Raw genomic sequence first — 19,365 nt, 5'->3', positions numbered from 1 at the left:
TTTAAAAACCCGAGGGATAAACTACAGATCGCAACCCTGGCCCGTCAGATGTACCCTGGAAACACACGTTTTTTCATGGAATCTTTTTCTGATGCAACAAACAAACCTCACGGTTATTTAGTGGTAGATTTGCATGGTACTACACCAGAAGCGTACAGACTAAGAACCGGCATCTTTCCGCCAGATTGGCCTGTGGTATATTTGATGAAGAAAAATCCACAGAATCACAAAAGGTCTTTGTTTTAAGCAACATAGGACCAGCTGCCATCTGCTCCTCCACCGCTGCAACATGTCCACCCGTGTAAAGAGAAACCTGGAACTATTAAAACTGCTTATTAAGGTACCTCCACGTCAGAGAAAAGCCATTTTGTGCACGGGCTCCAACGATTTAATTGCTACTCTCTCAGAAATAGCCCTCAATACTTTAAAAGGAAACATCCCTTTGGCCCCGCATCAGCTAAGAACGTTGAGAAAAAGACGCCGACTTATTAGAATTCTGGGAAACAGCAAAGTGTCTCTTCAGAAAAAGAAGTGTCTTGTGAAACAGTCCGGAGGGTTTTTGGGGCCTCTGCTAAGTTTTGCGGTTCCTCTGTTAACCGGCCTTTTAACAAAGCAGTGATGGAGCACGCTGAAAAAATGTATCTGGTCCCCAGCCGTCAACTGGATCAATTAAGAACCCCGCTTCCCAAGGATGAAAACATACGATCTACGGCCATCTCCTCCCTAGATCGAGAAATGCAGGGGATTCTACACAGGACTGATTTATCCGAACATGAAAAAGCACGACTCTACAATACCTTACTTCAAAAATATTTAATCCATCTAAAACAGAGGGATACTGAGAAACAAAATTTAAATCTGTTTCTACCTGAACCAACTGCTGAAGAAACATCAGGCCCCGTTGCTGACAATGTGTTTCGTGAAGTGGTAGACAGCCTGCCTGTTAAATACAAGAATCAAGCAAGATTGATACTCAACAAATTAAGCCTAAACAGGAATATTTCTACATGGGATGACAAAGGATCCTTCGTGTATAAAGGTGAAGTCATTCCTGGATCTAACATCTTGGACTTAGTCAAAACTGCAACTCAAGCTAATGCAGTTTCTGTTACACGTCTCCCTAAAGGATGGGGTGATTTTATGAAAGCCTTGGCTGAAATAAACACCCCGACAACCGTGATAGGTAATACGGCCAATCGTCAATTCCTGGATTATTTAAAAAACCCAACGGGTTCACCCCCAGCACAAAGACGCAAATCTTCTAGGGAGCAACGCCAAGCTAGTTCTCCTACCTGGATTAGCTTATAATAATTTTATTTTCACCGAATAAAATACTTCTTTTCTTAAATTCGGATTTATTGTCATTGCCTGTTCTTTTAAAAGAGAAAAATAGAGCCACACATCATATTCCAAAAGCACCCACTATGAGGAGCTGTTTATTAAAAGACGTTTATGAAATGCACTACAGGACATACAATGTTGCATCGTTTGAAACATATCTGAGGAACGGGTCCTTGTGTTCATTTTCTTCACAAAACGCATAACCATTTTGTCATTTTTATCCAAATCGTCGGAATATAACGCGCTAATATTTTTAAAGGATACCCCCATACATCGTTGATGAATGAAAAAAACGCAGTGATGTCCGCAAACAACCGAGTCTGAGGCCTGCACAGGTTTGCATTGAAACGCAGTTTTGCTGGCATTTCTTCTTAAAAAGTTCACAATGGCTTTGGGAAACAAAGCATAGTCAGGAGGGTGTCCATATGAGTCAAAAAATTCAGCTGTCCTTTCATTCGGTAGGTAAACAGCTAACCAGTGTTCTCCGGGAAGGTTATGGGGATGAGTATTGATAATCAGCGCTACGGGTCTTTGCTGCAGGTGCTTTCTAGGCAGCTTGTCACAGGGTAACACACCATAGAAACTGTTTTGAGTATAGGGGTTTGAGCTTAGTAGACGAGTTAACTGCAGGGTATCCATCTCACATATAATCAAACAAGACGTTTCTCCTGTGATTTATTTCTATCACGTTGTCAAAAACGCCGTAAACCACCATATTGACGGTTGTTGGCAGAGGCTTGGCGAAACGCAGCTCCGCCCTCAGGTTTCCAGTTTTAATCAGCGAGTAATGGTCTGCACATTCTTGATCCGGAGTCAGGTCAAATGCAAAGAGTGTGTAGCCTTTTGCATACTCCTCACGGTTAATTAAAAGGGCACTGTCTCTCATGTGCTTGCCAGCGGTCTGAACTAAACTCATATATTCTCTCACACAATTACCCTCTTCAAAATTGGGTTGAAATGGTTTCATAGGATACTGCTCACCATCCAGGTAGAGTGCCGCAAAATTGATGTCATAATGCTTAAAGTTGAAAGGGTTTTTACTGTATGCTCCGCTGAAAGAATCGTTATCAACCAATCCTATTACCACTTGCTTAGGAAGTTGTCCCAAAAACAGGTTCTCTTGATTGGAGACACGGCTCCCTACCGGTATGCTGAATACTTTCATGCTTACACGGTCCACTGGGTATTTGGCATTAGACGTCAGTAGGGCTTCAGCGTGTCCTAGGCGGACGCCAGGTGTCAATTTCACTTTTTTGACAAAGAGGGAGGCTGATAAAATCTGTAATTTGTATTGCCTGTTTGCATCGTTGCTCATTAAGCAGAAGGTATCTTTATTGCGGGTAAGTTTAATTTTCACATCAACACCGTTCAGCAGCAATTTTTCTTGGAAAAACATGTCAGCATGGAGATGACCCAACAAGTCTATTTTTTTACTACCAGCTCCCAGGGATGCTCTTTTGCTAAAACCTTTATTTGCCCCATCCAGAGCCGTAATCTCGTGTTCCCCTGCATTGTCTTTATAAAAAGCTCCAGCCGTAAATTGCGTGGCTAGTGTGTCTTCGCCATAGTTCAGCACAGATTCAATGTATGCTCTGTAAGGATAGCAGTTGTTACTTTGGCTGATGAGACGGTCCCCTAAAGTCACATCTAACTGACTGAAAATGGAGGCTATCGGGTAATTCACAAGTCCTACCGCAGCCCCGTTGGCCAGGTTTGTTCCGTCTTCATTCACCACTTTGCACGTCAGATATAAAAGAGTGTTGTTGAGATCCATATAGTCTTCACCATTTCCAGCAATAAAAAAGTCCAAGGGTGAGGCTTCTGTGAGGGCGGTTAATGGTGGAACTTCAATATAAAGGCTTCTCTCAATACTAGTTTGTGTAGGCCCGATGCTAAACAAATCAAGTTCGGATTTGGTGCACTCTTCAGAACAGCCGTGAATAAAAGCCATGCTGCCTTTTAGAATATATCGTTCGTAGGCTGTGTCCTCCTCCTCTTTCTAGCTCCTCGACGCTTCTGGGGTTTCTTTCTACGTTGCACTTTCCTTTTAATGGGGTGAGGGGGTCCTTTCAATCTCAGTTGCGATGCTTTTCTTTTTAAACCTCTTCTCCTTCTAATATACATAAGCCCCGATCCCTCTTGAGGGCTCGCAGGTCTTGTTCTGTTTAGAACAGCTTGGGTGATATGGCCGACCATGTCGTTGGCTATATTACGTGCGGCTGTTTTTGCGTGGGGTTTGATGATGTCAAAACCTCTTCTCAAAAGCGGTACAGCTTTTCGGAAAAGGCTTCTGAAAATCCCGCCTAGGCCCGTGCCATACATTTGTGGAATACCATGATACCCCGGTAGACCGTTTCCAGCTTGTGCTCTGTAATAGTTTTTATAAAGCCCAGCATCCCCGTAGGATTTCAAGATGGTCATTTTTAAAGATCCCAGGTCCTCCTAGGGCGGAAGTGCAGCTTCACGATCACCTTTCCAAAACGAAATGCTACGTTTTTGTTCTGGTCTGACTTTATCTCAACAGTGATAGTGTCTATGTGGTGTTTGCTCACCGGGATGTAGTGGGGTTTATCGTAACTGATGTTGATACGCTCGTTATTCTTCCCTTGCACCGGCACACATCGCAGCAGAGGAACGTAGAAATCTCCAACGAGCTGATGCTCGACTATATCAGTGTAAACATATAAGGTGTTGAAACCTCCTGTGATGTCTGCTGAGAAAGCTGACTCTTTGGCCGGAATGTTGGGATTCAACCCTAATATATACTGTAATTCCTCGGCAGCTTCTATTGTATACTTATTCTCGGGTTTAAGCAGCACCTTTCTGGTCACCGGATCATACTTAAGAACCGTATTCGGTGGGTTCAATAGTGATGAAATGCGTTCGTTCATATGCCTCAGCAGCTCTGGGATGTTAGAATAATACCCGTTCTCCAGAAAGGAGACCCACTTCTTTTCTTCCTGTACAATATAAAAAAGAGGCTCGGTCGTCAGATTATCCCAGGTGTGGGGATACTGTATTTCAACTAGGCCTACTTCCCAACTCCCCAAGAGCTCTAGAGGTTTTGCTAATGATATAGTGAAGTTTGAAATGGAGTTCCCTGGAAAGGCTCTAGCACTGGCGTTGCTAGGTAATGTGACATAAAAACTACCATCGCCCATTTCTTTCCTTAGGAATAAAAACCTCTCAGCTAGCCAAGTTCTGTTACTTCGGAAGCCTGAACCCAACTGTTGAACTTGCTAGGCCATCCTAACCATTTCACTAAGTATTGCTTTCTCGCCCCCTGGCCTTTTGTGGATAGAATTTTCTCAATCCTGTAGATGCAGTCTTTGTCTGTATTAATCTTTTGCAGTTCTTCAGCATAAAAGCTGCCTATGACGTCTTCACCCCCATAATCTTTCAAAAGAAACACCGGCTTGTCTGTTTTTTGAAGAACCTGGTCCACAATGAATATCTCTGTGGTAAAGTTCTGTTCATACCCCTTAGCAAATTTACCCTTGCTTTTGGAAATCCTCACGTGGTCTCCTTTTCTGATTTGGTTTGCTTTTACCTCTATTCTTTTCACAGGGCTCCCGTAAACTCTCCTCCACACGTCTAAGGCGTTGGAGTCGTTAACATCTACCGGTCTTGCTTTGATAGTGCGGTGAAAACTGTGGTTATAAGTTTTGAGTAACAAAGGCAGAACATCTATGTAGGTAAAAGTGTTATGAGCTGTGAAATATCTCCACATTTTTGTTTTTAAAGTTCTGTTAAATCGCTCCACAACTCCGGCTTTAACCTCATTGTTGGTGACAAAGTGATGGACCCCATGATGTTTCATCAGAGCGGATACTGACTTGTTTAGAAACTCCCGGCCCCGGTCTGTCTGTAATTTTTCAGGTTTTCGACCATCTTGTGTAAAGATTGCATTAAACCCCGCTGCCACCTCTCTAGCTGACTTATCCTTCAGAGGTACTCCCCATGCGTATTTAGACAGGATGTCTATCACTGTTAAAATGTATTTGTAACCACGGTTAAACTTTGAAAGTCGCTGCATATCCACTAAATCTGCCTGCCATTGAGAATCCACACGAGAAACAACGGTCTTGTTTCTTCTAAAATGGATCCTTGCTGGTCTATGTAACGTGTAACTGTCTTGTTTGGATAACCACTGAGTAACATCCCTCTTCCTCACACTTTTGCAATGTTTTCTGGCTTCTTGAAAAAGCGGATAAACGCCTCCGAGACTTCCTACCTTCCCCGGCGAATAATATATTTTCTTTAGGATTTCATCGTATTCTGACATGATGCTTAATGCATGAAATGAACACAAGGGTACAGATCAAACTCATTTTATTGAGAAAACACACATAGCATCTCTATTCTGCAGGATTTGTTTTAAAGCCAGGACATGATGGAAACTTCCTTGGTCTGCGAGTCCCCGATCTGACGATTCCGCACATCACCCGAAAGGTGGATACTTCCCTATGGAAATCAAATAAATAGCAATGAGTCTACAGAACACAATTTCATCACTCTCTCTTTCCCAACACCACCCCACCCACACATACACAGTTTGGACATTCTAACGCTTACCTTAGAACTCTCAAAACCGTCAGAAGTGTTTTCATCAACAGACATGTTTTCCTTTTCCTCTGCCTCATCCTTCATCAGCTCAGATAGGAGAGACCTCCGAATGCTTCTGGCTGGGTTTGGTCCTTCACACATACTCTTCGTATCCTTATAGTCTGCTTTACAGTCCATTCCATCATCCACATCCATCTTTTCAGCCTCAGCCTCCACCCGGCGTTTTTCCTCCATTTTGGCATGCCATCTTCTCAAATCCTCAGGGTCTGTATCAGGCACTATCTCTTCGACCAGGTAGCCAAGGTTATTAGTCAGACTTCCATACCCTTCATCATTAACATCCACATCAGCTTTGCCACATCGCATTCTCGGCATTTCAGGGAAAAGCTTTTTCAGTTCGACACGCTCTGTACCCCGACCATAAAAATCAGGCTCAACATCATAAAGACCCGGTAATAAGTTGAGTCTTGTCGGAGGTTTTGCACTCGAGGATTCTCGCCGCTTTTTAGGACTGCTCATTGGTGTTCCCGGTATGGAAAACCCTGTTGCCCCTTCTGTGATCGGATAAGACCAGTACCTGTACTCGCTTTCAGCTATTCTCTTCATAGTTGATTGCTTCTTTCTAGGGGCATCTGGTACTGAAAGGCTCGCGGAGGTTGAAGGGCCAGCGGGCGAATCCATATTATGGGTTGTTCTGCAAAATAGTCAGAGCGGTCTCCCTAAAACTCTACTACAGTTATTTAAACCCTAAAAACACCGCCTATTGGCCCCCACTATCACATGGTCATCTTACGGGGCCTATACCATTCCCTATTGGCTACTATGCCTCACGTGATGTCAGCTTAGAGCTACCACACACGCCCCTGCCTGTTCATTTCCACACACCATTCATCGGGGATAGGTCTGTCCGGGCCATGCTCCACACAAAGGGGTTAGGGTGGGGGTGGGGTGGGCAGGGGGGTGGGGTTTCAGGCCGTGGGAGGGGCTCTCTGGCATCCATTTCCTGTTTAGGAGAGGCGGGACTTCAGGGGTTGGAGTGGGAGGGGCGTGGGAGGGGCGTGGGAGGGGCCTTCCCCAAAAGTGGGCGTGGTACCTGTCAAATTTGAGTTTGACGAGAGGTGCCACCTTTTACTACTCATATCTGCTTTGAACTGAGTTAGCTGAGTCCATACTGCCATATAACCCAGTTCAATGTGTATTTTACACAGTTGTGTGGAATAGGTCTTAGAGAAGCTGTTGAATACAGGAAGAATGGCCAAACAATAAAAAACAAACTAAATCAGTCCGCATTCCTGAAAGGGGTTTGAGTTACAACAATATGGGGGATGCTTGAATTGGCATATCTTCCTGTTATGTTTTGTTGTTGTTGATGTAGTATTTTGTCTGGAGAAATGGCACAGGAAGAGGATTAACCTCTCTTTCAAGTGCCACAACACCAATTCAATTCAGGACCTTTTGTGGCTTTGTTGAAGAGAGGCACTGCCAGACCCAATCCCTTATCGCCCCCTTCATTCACAAATAGTGGGGCATTCACTCCGTCAGTAAAGTGTGTGCATGGGTTTTTGCACTTAGAGCTTGAAAAAAGGATTTTGGACTAAGCATTTTTTATTAATGCTGGCACAAAGTTTTTGGGGGTTCTGGCCCCAGAAAATGGAAATTTTACATGCATCTGATGAAGAAGAGTTAAGTCTGTAAAAGATTGTACTATGAGCTTTTTTCTCTCAGTTAAGTCTCATCTACAATGGTCAGTTATTGAAGAAAGGCTCCAGACTGGCCCTGGAAACATCAAAGATACCCATATATTCTGTGCTCAACCTGTGGTGAGTGGAGTCTACACCAGGCATGGGCAAACCTCGGCCCTCCAGGTGTTTTTGACTTCAACTCCCATAATTCCTAACAGCTAGTATTGTGGGAGTTGAAGTCCAAAACACCTGGAGGGATGAAGTTTGCCCATGCCTGGTCTACACTGTCCATTTAGGCCAAAGCCAATTCAGCGTAGCTGGAGTGTCACCTTTCCTTCCCCTCCAGGAGATGCCACATGCTGATATCAACATGCCCACATATCTAGGGAGAAGTAGGGGATGGTTCCATCTTCTTTGCCTTGGTCATATGGGCACCTCTGGTGATGTCAGAATGGGGCACTGGCAGTGGTCAGGAGCTCTCCCGGAGCTCTGTGGTTGTCTGTAATACGGGGCCAATCTGTTGCCTTTTCCCTGTGATGATGAGCAGAGAAAGGAGGATGTTAGAAGCCGAGTCCACATTGATCTAGTTGTGCTGTCCACACAGTCCCCAAAGTATGAATCTCTCTGGAGTTTCACCCAAACTCCAAAGTATTATCCAATTTTTCATGACACTGGGCTAAACCGATTTAACATGTTTATCCTAGGTTAAGAATCAAAGATCCCTGGACACCATATAGACATTCAGGAGTCACTTCTCACTGAATGCAAACTATGCAGACCATGGCTCTGTGTTTGCATTCTGTATATGAAATAGTGTTTGATCACATGACTCCCTTATAATCCAGACCAATATTGCCTACTTCCAAGCCATGCTTCTATCATACAATTGTCTTGTTTCATTAGATTTGGGGAGATGAGATAGAAGGATGTCTTCATTTCTCTCCCTCCAATCGCTTCCACTACTTTTTCTGACTTTTTTCTACCCACAAAAATATCAATTCAAGAAGACCAGGCAGATCAGTTGGAAGTGGTCTTTTCACTGATATCACTAGAAAGGGATGGCCAAATCACAAGTCACAAGCCACATGTGGCTCTTTTGATATATAATTTATAGTTCACAGATGTATGTTGACTGAACTCCTTTTTGCATTGCAATTAAAATAAAAGGTAAATAAAAACATTTAAAGCTTTATCATTATTTTCTAGATGTGAACAGCAAGTCTACCAGATTAAAATGTAAGTTTAATGGTCATAGTGAATAAAATATAGATTTAAGAATTTGAATATTAATTTTAAGGCTATTTTGTGTCAGGAATAAGGACAAATAAATATTGAGATAGGTACATTTCATTTCAGTTTTTACTCTTTTTATTATTGGCAATCTCATTTAATGCGGATGAAATGCAAATAGATGTATTTTTCTTAGATGTTTTTGTAGTTTATGGCCTTATTAAATATACTTTAAATATATTAAAATCAATCTGGATTTTAAAAACATGTGGTATGTATATGTGTGTGATGTAGTTATTGAAACAACCATAATACACATTACCAGTATAAAAACTAAATACAGGCAGTCCCCAAATTACAATCAAGATAGGTTCTGTAGGTTTATTCCTAAGTTGAATTTGTATGCAGGTCAAAACAGGGACATTTTTAAGTGTAATTCCAGACAGCAGCATATATATTTTAGCTTTGGATAGTATTGGGAATGGGTTAACACCCCTGTGGTGTTTGTTTTGCTGTCTCTACCCCTGTTCAGAAGATTCTGCCTCACTTTCTGTCCCTGTGATAATTAAATTTTGAAAAAATTAGCTTGTTGTGGAAACAAGGATAGGTAATAAAGCTTAAATGGAGACATCTTTTCCCCATGATAACTTTCAGGAGTGAAATTTACTTCTTTGGAGTAGATTTCTCTCCATTTCTGTTGTCTTAGCACCATTCTTAATTCTGAGGTATTTGTAAGTCGGATGTTCGTAACTAGCCTGTAAATGATTAAATGTTATTGCATACAAAACATACACGTAACAGTAAAAAATATGTATTTAATATTTGTTCATGTCTTGTGGCCCTCAAATATATGAAGGTAAATGGTGCTTACATTAATCCAATTTAGACATCCTTTCAATAGAACAGTGGTTCTCAACCTTCCTAATGCTGCAACCTTTTAATACAGTTCCTCATGTTCTGGTGATCCCCATCCATAAAATTATGTTTGTTGCTACTTCATAACTGTTATTTTGCTACTGCTATGAATTGTCATGTAAATATCTGATATGCAGGATGTATTTTCATTCACTGGACCAAATTTGGCACAAATATCCGATATGCCCAAATTTGAATACTGGTGGGGTTGGGGGGGACTGATTTTGTCATTTGGGAGTTCTAGTTGCTGGGATTTATAAATCACCTACAATCAAAGAGCATTCTGAACTTTACCAACGATGGAATTGAACCAAACGTGGCACACAGAACTCCCATGACCAACAGAAAATACTGGAAGGATTAGGTGGACATTGACCTTGAGTTCTGCAGTTGTGGTTCACCTACATCCAGAGAGCACTGTGGACTCAAACAATGATGGATCTGGAACAAACTTGGCACAAATGCCCAATATGCCCAAATGTGAACACTGGTGGAGTTTAGGGAAAATAGATCTTTACATTTGGGAGTTGTACTTGATGGGATTTATAGTTCACCTACAATCAAAGCGCATTCTGAATCCCACCAACGATAGAATTGGGCACAAAACCCCCATAACCAGCAGAAAATACTGTATTTTCTGATGGTCTTTGGTGACCCCTCTGACACACCCTAGTGACCCCCCCCCCCAAGGGTTCTGACCCCCAGGTTGAGAAATGCTGTTCTAAACCCTATCTGTTCTAGAGACAAGGAGTGCAGTTTGACACCTTTTCATTATCCTCCCACCTCCTCCTCCTCATTATAATGTTTATTTATACCCAGCTTTTTCTCCCCACAGGGAGACTTTAACTACCATGGCTTAAAAGTATGAAAGGATAGAGTTTCCATGTTTCTTGAGATTCCAGGTGAAATCACATTATGTTTGTAGACACCCCACCCACACACACACACTTTCATGTGCAGCTTTGCATAGTGTTTTGAATGTGTTCTCTGATATGCCCACAACAGTACTATTGCACCAAAAGTGTCAGCCATTGTCACTATGAGAACTTTTAGAATTGGGCCAAATTCCCACACAGAACCCCCGTGACCAACAGAGAATACTGTGTTTTCTGATGGTCTTTGGTGACCCCTTTGACACCCTTTCACAATCCCCAGGTGTCTCAACCCCCCAGGTTGAGAAACGCTGCAGTAAAAGATCACAGGCCAAAAGTGACTTATTCTTTCTTGTTTTAAGGTAAAAATCAGAACTTGAAAAGAATTATTTTTAGACTACAACCCACAAGTCCACGTTGGCTGGCAGACTGTAGTAGATATGGCCTCTGAAATAGTACCTTTTTACATTCTGGTAAAAATTAGGTTGCAGTTCTAAGTTTCTGATCAAGTTTGCAGAAACAGAACTGGAAAATAGAAATTAATAAGCTTTTAAAACCTGCTAAAAATAGGAAGTGCTGTGGTTTGTGGTTCTTTGCAAAAGCAGGCAGTGTAGCTGAGATGGGACTTTCCCAGGCATAATGTTTGATTACATCAGAATCAAATAACTTGGAAAGCCCTGTGCCAGAACTTGTTGCCTGGAAAAACCTCAGCCACTCAGGCAGCACTCCCTCCCCATTGCTACGTAGAAGAAAAGCTACTACTGGGAGAGCGGCCAAGTGTGGAAAGCAAAGCATGTCACCGTCATCCTGTGATGTCACATAGGAAAAAGGGAAGCAGTACTACCTAACCTAAGAAACTTCCCTGTCAACCACTGGGAAAATTCAAAACACTCTGATGAAATGTCCAAGAAACCTGTCCTCTTACTGTTTACAATGTATGGGAATTTTTTCATTACCTACTTGAGACATGATGTCTTTTTGAACAACACACAATTCATGTAATTGGACTCTTTCCATTTTTGTTTCACACGGTGATGCTGCTCAATTGTCTATCCTTAATAGGCCTCAAGTTTCTCATCTCCATTGTATATATTGTATACAATTATTGTATATATTATTATTTATTCAAAATGAAAAATTCACTCTTTTGGACTAGTACCATCTGTACTAGTACTAGTTCAGAGTCTCTTAGAAGATTTTTGGCACTATACTACAAAAACATAACTTTCCTCAAGTTATCTGGAGCCACAATAGCATTCCACAGATAAGCAATTGGCTTTTCTAGCATTGTATAGTGTGGCAGTGGTTGTTGTTGATGGTGTTTGCCACCAGGTTGTGTAGCTTATGGTGACCCTGTGAATGACCTTCAGGAGCCTCAGACCTCAACAGTTCTGCTCACTGGTAGGAAATCTGTGGATTGCACTCTAGTGTCCACTCTAATGTGACCTTCCTCTTTCCCACTGCCTTCAATTTTACCAATAATTATCAACTTTTCCAATGAACTGTGTTATCTCATTATGTGTCCAAAATATAATAACTTCACTTTAATCGTTTTGGTGAATTTCAGTGAAATTTTGATTCTATTTTTGTCTCTGTGTTGTCGAAGGCTTTCATGGCCGGAATCTGTAAAAGGCACCAAATAGGCAAAACAACCCTAAACAGGCCCTGAGCAACCTTTAAAAGGCATCAAATGGGCAAAACCAGCCCTGAACAACCATACATTTTGTGATTACAATTTATGTACAGTATGTGTCTCTCATAAGCCATTGGTTCAACCTCTAGTTTGCTTGTAATACTGAATTACTGTATCACAAAATGATGCATATTCAAATAGTGTGTCACCAACGTGAAATGTTTGGAAAGCTCCATCTTAAATCATGCCCTGGATTAACTTTCACCAGTCTGCCTATATGTCCTTGTGTCTGCACAGCAGAATTAAAACACTTGTACTTCTTTTTTACACAAACAAAATGGAACTATTTTAAATTCAGCTCTTCTTTCAGTTTTACTGGTTTCTTGTTTCTGTTTTGCAGATTTATTTAGAGCTCTCTCAAATTGCTTTGGTGATTTGGCTTTATGGCTGTCAATTCACAGTCTCTGCTTTGAGATTATTAAGCCTAATCAGTTCTGGATCTTTGACCTCCAACCAGTAGCAACCTGATGCCATCCAAATGGCTTGAGATACAATTCCAACATCCTTAGCCAGCATGTCTACTTAGAGTTGTAGTTCAACTCATCTTGAGAGTGCTCGGTTGTGAGAAACTTCCCCAAATATACATGTGCTTTTTGGCTCAATAATTCTGACTCTAGACTCTTTGTTCAAATAAATAGCAGAACAAAAGAAACACTTGGAGGAAGGCCGTTACTACCTCTCTAGACCAAGAACGGGCAACTTGGCAATTCCTGAACAGACTCAGAAGTGGAGTTGGCAGATCAAAAGACAAGCTAAATGGCACTGCCTAGAAGAATCCCACACCTCGTGTGACTGTGTAGCAGAACAAACAACTCAGCATCTGTATGCTTGCCCACAATGCCCTGCCTCATGCACAGAGGAAGAACTGTTTAAAGCTACAAACAATGCAGTTGCTGTTGCCTGTTTTTGGTCTAAAACTATTTAGCTGCTTGTGATCCCTTTGTTTTATCATTTTTAAACTTATTTATGAAAATGCAATGCTTTTGACACAAAGTAAATAAACCTCTCTAGACCATCTCATATCTAAGAACCCACCACATACTAAAGACTTGCTACATATCTGCTAAAGACTCTTCTAACAAGTCAAAAAATCTTGTACAGTTTAAATAACACCAACAAGCTAGAAGTTGTGGGTTTATCATTAAGAGTGGATGTTAGCAATTTACATTTTTAAGATTATGTCAAATGTATTAAATGGTTTCACAGATGTTGAATAAATATAGTGAATCCCCTAACAAGTTACACTTTGTGAACAAAGAAGATCGGTCTTTGAGGATTTAACAAATGGCAAAATAATAAGCAAAGATCCCAAGATACGAAGAGATACTCCCATAAGCCATTTGTAATAAACACCATCATAACAATGGGGCTTTTATTTAATACATTTACCTTAAACAGTTCCTCTCCATGCCACAAACAAGCTGCTTTGAAAGTGAGAGGGAACTGAGAAACCGTTTGGGATGCAGCATGTGGATCAGAGAAGACAAAAGAAACATAAACAATTCAAGGGTTCTGAGTTTGGGTCCCGATAGATTGGAAATGACTTGGGCACACAACAACAAATGTTGTGTTAGGTGATGGGAGCTCTTGTCAAATACATCTGAAGGAATTGTAAGGTTTAATTAAGATCAGTCCTAGTAAGAAGACAGAGGAAACAGGTGGCACAAAACCCACAACTTTTAACCGAACTTCATTTGCAAAGTAAAGTAAGACATTTGTTCAAATTTATGACCTAATTTTATCTTCCAGTGGTAGCTGGTTAGAGCAATGGACCATGTGAGAACATTTTCCTTTTCTCACCATTGTGCAGAGCCTGCATGTTATGTCAACCACATTACTGTATTCTTAATTTTTCCATTTCTTAATGTGTATTGTTCTACTTCTGCTGTAAGTGGCTTCATCTGTTTTTAAATCAAGGTGATGGTCTAAATGCTGGGGAGGGATGAGGAACTCACACATAAATGAATACCTTTGGGATACGAAAGGCCAAATCTAAACTAATTAAATCAGAGCAGTGGACTGTGCCATGCTTGTGGCATCCTGCTGCTCTGTCCTAGGCAATTCCTATACAAGCTCCAAATCTAGGGGAAGAAAGTAAGCAAATACTTTCTTAGTATACTTTGGCCAGGGTTTCCTGGATGGTATGCCCTTACCATAAGGAACAAGTTGAGGCTAACTTGCCAATTATGTCTAGATACACTTGTATCATTCCAGTCTATGATCAAGCGTAAGAGGTCTAACAATGTAAGTCTGATTTACCTGAAGCTGAAACCCACCAGATATTTGGGATCATAGACTCCATCTGTCCCATCCAAAATGGTTAAGGCAGAAGGAGATTATCATCCCAAACATCTGGAGGATCCCTGTTGGGAAACTGGATGTCAGATCAAGAGAAGAGAATAAACAACATTCTTAACCATAAAATACTATGGTAAATACTGAGATATTTAGAAGCCAGGGATATTGGTGAGAAGAGGAATTTGGGGAAATTCTGTAGGATATAAACTTCATCCACTCAGTATTGATATACCAGTAGTGTACTCTCATCATGTTTCACCACTAACTAGATGACGGCAAAATTAAAGTTCAGAAACCTTGTGATGGCCACAAGTTCCTCAAGCTGTTCTAGTACTTGAATTTTGACAGGTGCTGTACTTTCCTAAACAACATGCTCTTTAACAAAGTACAAGTCCCAGAGTCTTCAGCTACAGGTTCTGGATTTCAGAGCAGAATAGGTACTCTAATATACCTTTTTGTTATCTTTTACCTGCCTTTTAAACACTTACATGCACCTGGTAGAATTCAAGGCTCTAATGAAACATAAAATAGAGACAGGAAAACTAAAGTCTGTTTAACGCTGAGCTACAGTGCTAAGACAACTGAGCTGACAAGTATTCTAAATGTGTTGAATAGAAATGGGGTAGCTCATTAGAGCAAGCTGGCATTTCCAATACCAGTGGAGATTTAACCTAAACATTAAATGATAATGAACTCTACTGCCAACTTTGTGAACAGGTCCTTTAAAGTTTAAAATCCAAGGCAGATGAAATTATGGGTCACCAGACTCTAAAGGACCTCACAATGCCCAAATGTATCCTTCCACTCTACCCATTGCTTTAGAAGGCAGGTTAACCCATACTCTTTCTTTTCCACGTGTCACAGAACATGCCTTTTCTCCCTTTTAATCAACGTTCCAAGCCCATTTCTTGTTCTACATCCCTCTTTGCTACTAATGAGCAGCCAATTTTTACCCTTCACATTTGGCCCAGCTCACCCTTCTTTAACTCTTTTAGCGTTTTATACTTTGTTTCTATTATATTATTGTCATTATTTTTCCTGCATTACTATGTTATTGTTAAGCGTTTTCATTTGATGTTATCGTCTGTTTTATATGTACTTTGCTTTATTGTAATTATTTGGGTTTGGCCTCATGTTAGTCGGCCCAAGTCCCTCCGGGGAGATGGTGGTGGGATATAAATAAATTATTATTATTATTATTATTATTATTACTATTACTATTATTACTATTATTAATATTTGAAACACAACAAGATGAGTCCACAGCAAACAAAATCATTCTTCTGGCTGTTGTATTGGATCACATGTCAGACACTTCCCAAGTGTCTAGGACTGTGTGATGTATTGGTGAATAATGCGTGTAGATCCCAGTAAGGTGGCCTTTTGCAGCTGGCAAATGGTAATTTTGTCAGCATTGATTGTATTTAAGTGCAGGCCAAGGTCTTTAGGCACTGCATCCAGTGTGCCAATCATCACTGGGACCACCTTTATTGGCTTGTGCCAGAGTCTTTGCAGTTCAATCTTTCAGGCTTATTCTTATTCTTATTCTTATTATTAAGTGTAGTTCCAAGTTTGACTGGCTCCTAGGCTTGCCTCAGTACCATGGATAACAGATAACTCCAACTTCTCATTCTTGTCCTTCTAACCCCCCATCTGATCCAATCCATGGAAGAGCAGATCCAGAACTCAGTCGGTTGAAGCACCAGGAGGACTTTCTGATTGGCAGGGATGATTATATCCTCTTCTACTTCTCCATATCTGGAGAATGAGGAAAGTACGAATTTTCCCAGCAACAATAATATTATGATATATCCCTATTGCAATGCAAAATATTTTAGGGTGGCTTGCTTTGGAATGGGCAATTAAGGTCCATTAACTTTCCAAAAAGCCTGCGTCTACTGGAGATTAAAAACTTCCAGAACTAGTTTGATAACTTGGAGATAAAGTGTTTGTTATTTGTGCTAGGAGACAAACCTTCTGGAATATCTTGAACTGGAAGTTTTTTTGTTTTTTGATGACATCTAGTCTCTCCCTCTTTCCTATCTTCTGCAATTTCAGGTCTGCCCAGAGTCATGAGAACAATATATACCTTCCTTCTGCTGCCCTGATGCCAAACATTTACTTAGGAATAAGCACCAATTTGTCATAGAAAGGAACATCTGCTCTTAAAAGTAAATAATAATGAGAACAAATGTAATCATAGAAATGTAGAGCTAGCCACTCCCAACCAGAAAAAATAGGGGAGAAATTAGAAAAGTGGTACAGTATTGACCAAGGCATGCTCACAGTGAACCAGGTGATGACACAGGACAGGTTGTTATTACCCATCATCTTTCACTCTCTGGCTCCATGGGAGAGGTATGCTATGAGGCCATGAACTTCAATTACCTCATCTTTTCTAACAGCCCAAACTACACTGGCTACGGAACTCACAATGAACTTGCTATATGGGAGATCCCTCTGTTCTTTGTAATATGCAAAGCTAGGAAATTAGGGGTACCCACAATACTGAAATCCTACCAGAGGAAAGTCGCCTGTGGGGAAAGGAGAAACAACTTCTCACTTCCTGCACTTAAAGTTAATAATAGAGAAAGGTCTGAAAATTACTACATTGACATCTTGTAAGAGACTTGCCCTCTAGTGACAACAAAGAAGTATGACATCAAGGAAATAAATACGTACATAGCTGTGTGTGTTTGTGAACCTTGAACAAGTCGCCGTCGGCTTGTGGTGACCTCATGATATTCATATGGTTTTCTTAGGCAAAGAATACTCAGAGATAGTTTTGCCAGTTCCTTCTGGCAAATAGGAGTATAGTGTTTAGATCCAGGGAAGTCATGCTACCCCTCTATTCCGCCTTGGTTAGACCACACCTGGAATATTGTGGGCACCACAATTGAAGGGAGATGTTGACAAGCTGGAACATATCCGGAGGAGGGCAACTAAAAAGATCAAGGGTCTGGAGGAGAAGCCCTAGGAGGAGCAGCTTAAAGAGCTGGGCATGTTTAGCCTGCAGAAGAGAAGGCTGAGAGAAGACATGATGGCCATGTATAAATATAATGTGCTGATGACAACGTCGTCTGTGCACATTCAACAGACTTACAAGCCACTCTAAACACCTTTGCAGAAGCATACGAGAAGCTCATCCTGTCATTGAACATCGAGAAAACCAAAGTGCTCTTCCAGGAGTCACCTGCCAAATCCTCTCCAATACCAGAAATACAGCTTAATGGTGTAACAATAGAAAATGTTGACCATTTCCGCTACCTTGGCAGCCATCTCTCCACAAAAAACAACATTGACACTGAAATACAACACCACCTGAGCTCTGCGAGTGCAGCATTTTTCCGAATGAAGCAGAGAGGTTTGAGGACCAGGACATCTGTAGGGATACAAAGGTGCTTGTTTATAAAGCTATTGTCCTCCCAACCCTGCTATACGCCTATGAGGCGTGGACTATGTACAGACATCACATGCAACTCCTAGAACGATTCCATCAGCGATGCCTCCGAAAAATCCTGCAAATCTCTTGAGAGAACAAGTAGACAAATGTTAGCATGCTGGAAGAAGCAAAGACCACCAGCACTGAAGAGATGGTCCTCCACCATCAACTCCACTGGACCAGTCACGTTGTCCGGATGCCCGATGACCGTCTCCCAAAGCAGTTGCTCTACTCCGAACTCAAGAACAGAAAACTAAATGTTGGTGGGAAGGAAAAGAGATTTAAAGACAAAGCCAACCTTAAAACCTCTGGCATCGACACTGAGAACTGGGAAGCCCTGGCCCTTGAGCACTCCAGCTGGAGGTCAGCTGTGACCAGCAGTGTTGTAGAATTTGAAGAGGCACGAATGGAGGGTGAAAGAGAGAAACGTGCCAAGAGGAAGGCGTGTCAACCCAACCCAGACCTGGAAACCAATGCCCTCACTGCAGGAGAATATGCAGATCAAGAATAGGGCTCCACAGTCACCTATGGACCCACCACCAGTTCACCGATCTTGGATGACAATCCTACTCGGACTACAAGGGATCACCTTAATAAGTAAGTAAATAAGTGTAAATATGTGAAGAAGGGAAGTCATAGGGAGGAAGGAATAAGCTTGTTTTCTCCTGTCCTGGAGACTAAGACACGGATCAATGGCTTCAAACTACAGGAAAGGAGATTCCACCTGAACATGAGGAAGAACTGTTCAGCAGTGGAACTCTCTGCCCTGGAGTGTGGTGGAGGCTCCTTCTTTGGAGGCTTTTAAACAGAGGCTGGATGGCCATCTGTCAGGGGTGCTTTGAATGTGATTTTCCTGCTTCTTGGCCCAAGGGGTCTCTTCCAACTCTATGATTCTTCTGAAATATACCTCATAGCGCCTGGTGGCCACCCATACATGTACTAACTAGATCTAGTTACTGCTTAACTTCCCAAACCAGATGGCATTTAGTGCCTTTAGAGCAGTGGTTCTCAACCTGTGGGTCCCCAGGTGTTTTGGCCTACAACTCCAGAAATCCCAGACAGTTTGCCAGCTGTTAAAATTTCTGGGAGTTGAAGGCCAAAACATTTGGGGACTCACAGGTTGAGAACCACTGCTTTAGCTGTGAAGAGATAGTCAAGCATCCTTTTATTTCACTTAGTCTAGCAGTGGTTCTCAACCTGTGGGTCCCCAGGTGTGTTGGCCTACGACTCCCAGAAATCCCAGTCAGTTTACCAACTGTTAGGATTTCTGGGAGTTGAAGGCCAAAACATCCGGGGACCCACAGGTTGAGAACCACTGGTGGAGTT

The 19,365-nt window shown here is 41.6% G+C and overlaps 1 protein-coding gene across 1 annotated transcript; it reads right to left on the bottom strand.

Annotated features, from left to right (window-relative positions):
* Window positions 1-1,981: 1,981 nt before the first annotated feature.
* On the bottom strand, window positions 1,982-3,292 carry LOC132777208 (uncharacterized protein F54H12.2-like). Its single transcript, XM_060779568.2, has one exon. It carries the CDS (start codon window positions 3,290-3,292, stop codon window positions 1,982-1,984), a length of 1,311 nt encoding a protein of 436 aa, XP_060635551.2.
* Window positions 3,293-19,365: the final 16,073 nt, after the last annotated feature.

The sequence above is a fragment of the Anolis sagrei genome, chromosome 4 (assembly GCF_037176765.1).
Source record: "Anolis sagrei isolate rAnoSag1 chromosome 4, rAnoSag1.mat, whole genome shotgun sequence".
NCBI classification, from domain to species: Eukaryota; Metazoa; Chordata; class Lepidosauria; order Squamata; family Dactyloidae; genus Anolis; species Anolis sagrei.
The sequence above is the reverse complement of the archived record's forward strand: the minus strand, read 5'-3'. Positions and strand labels throughout refer to the sequence as shown.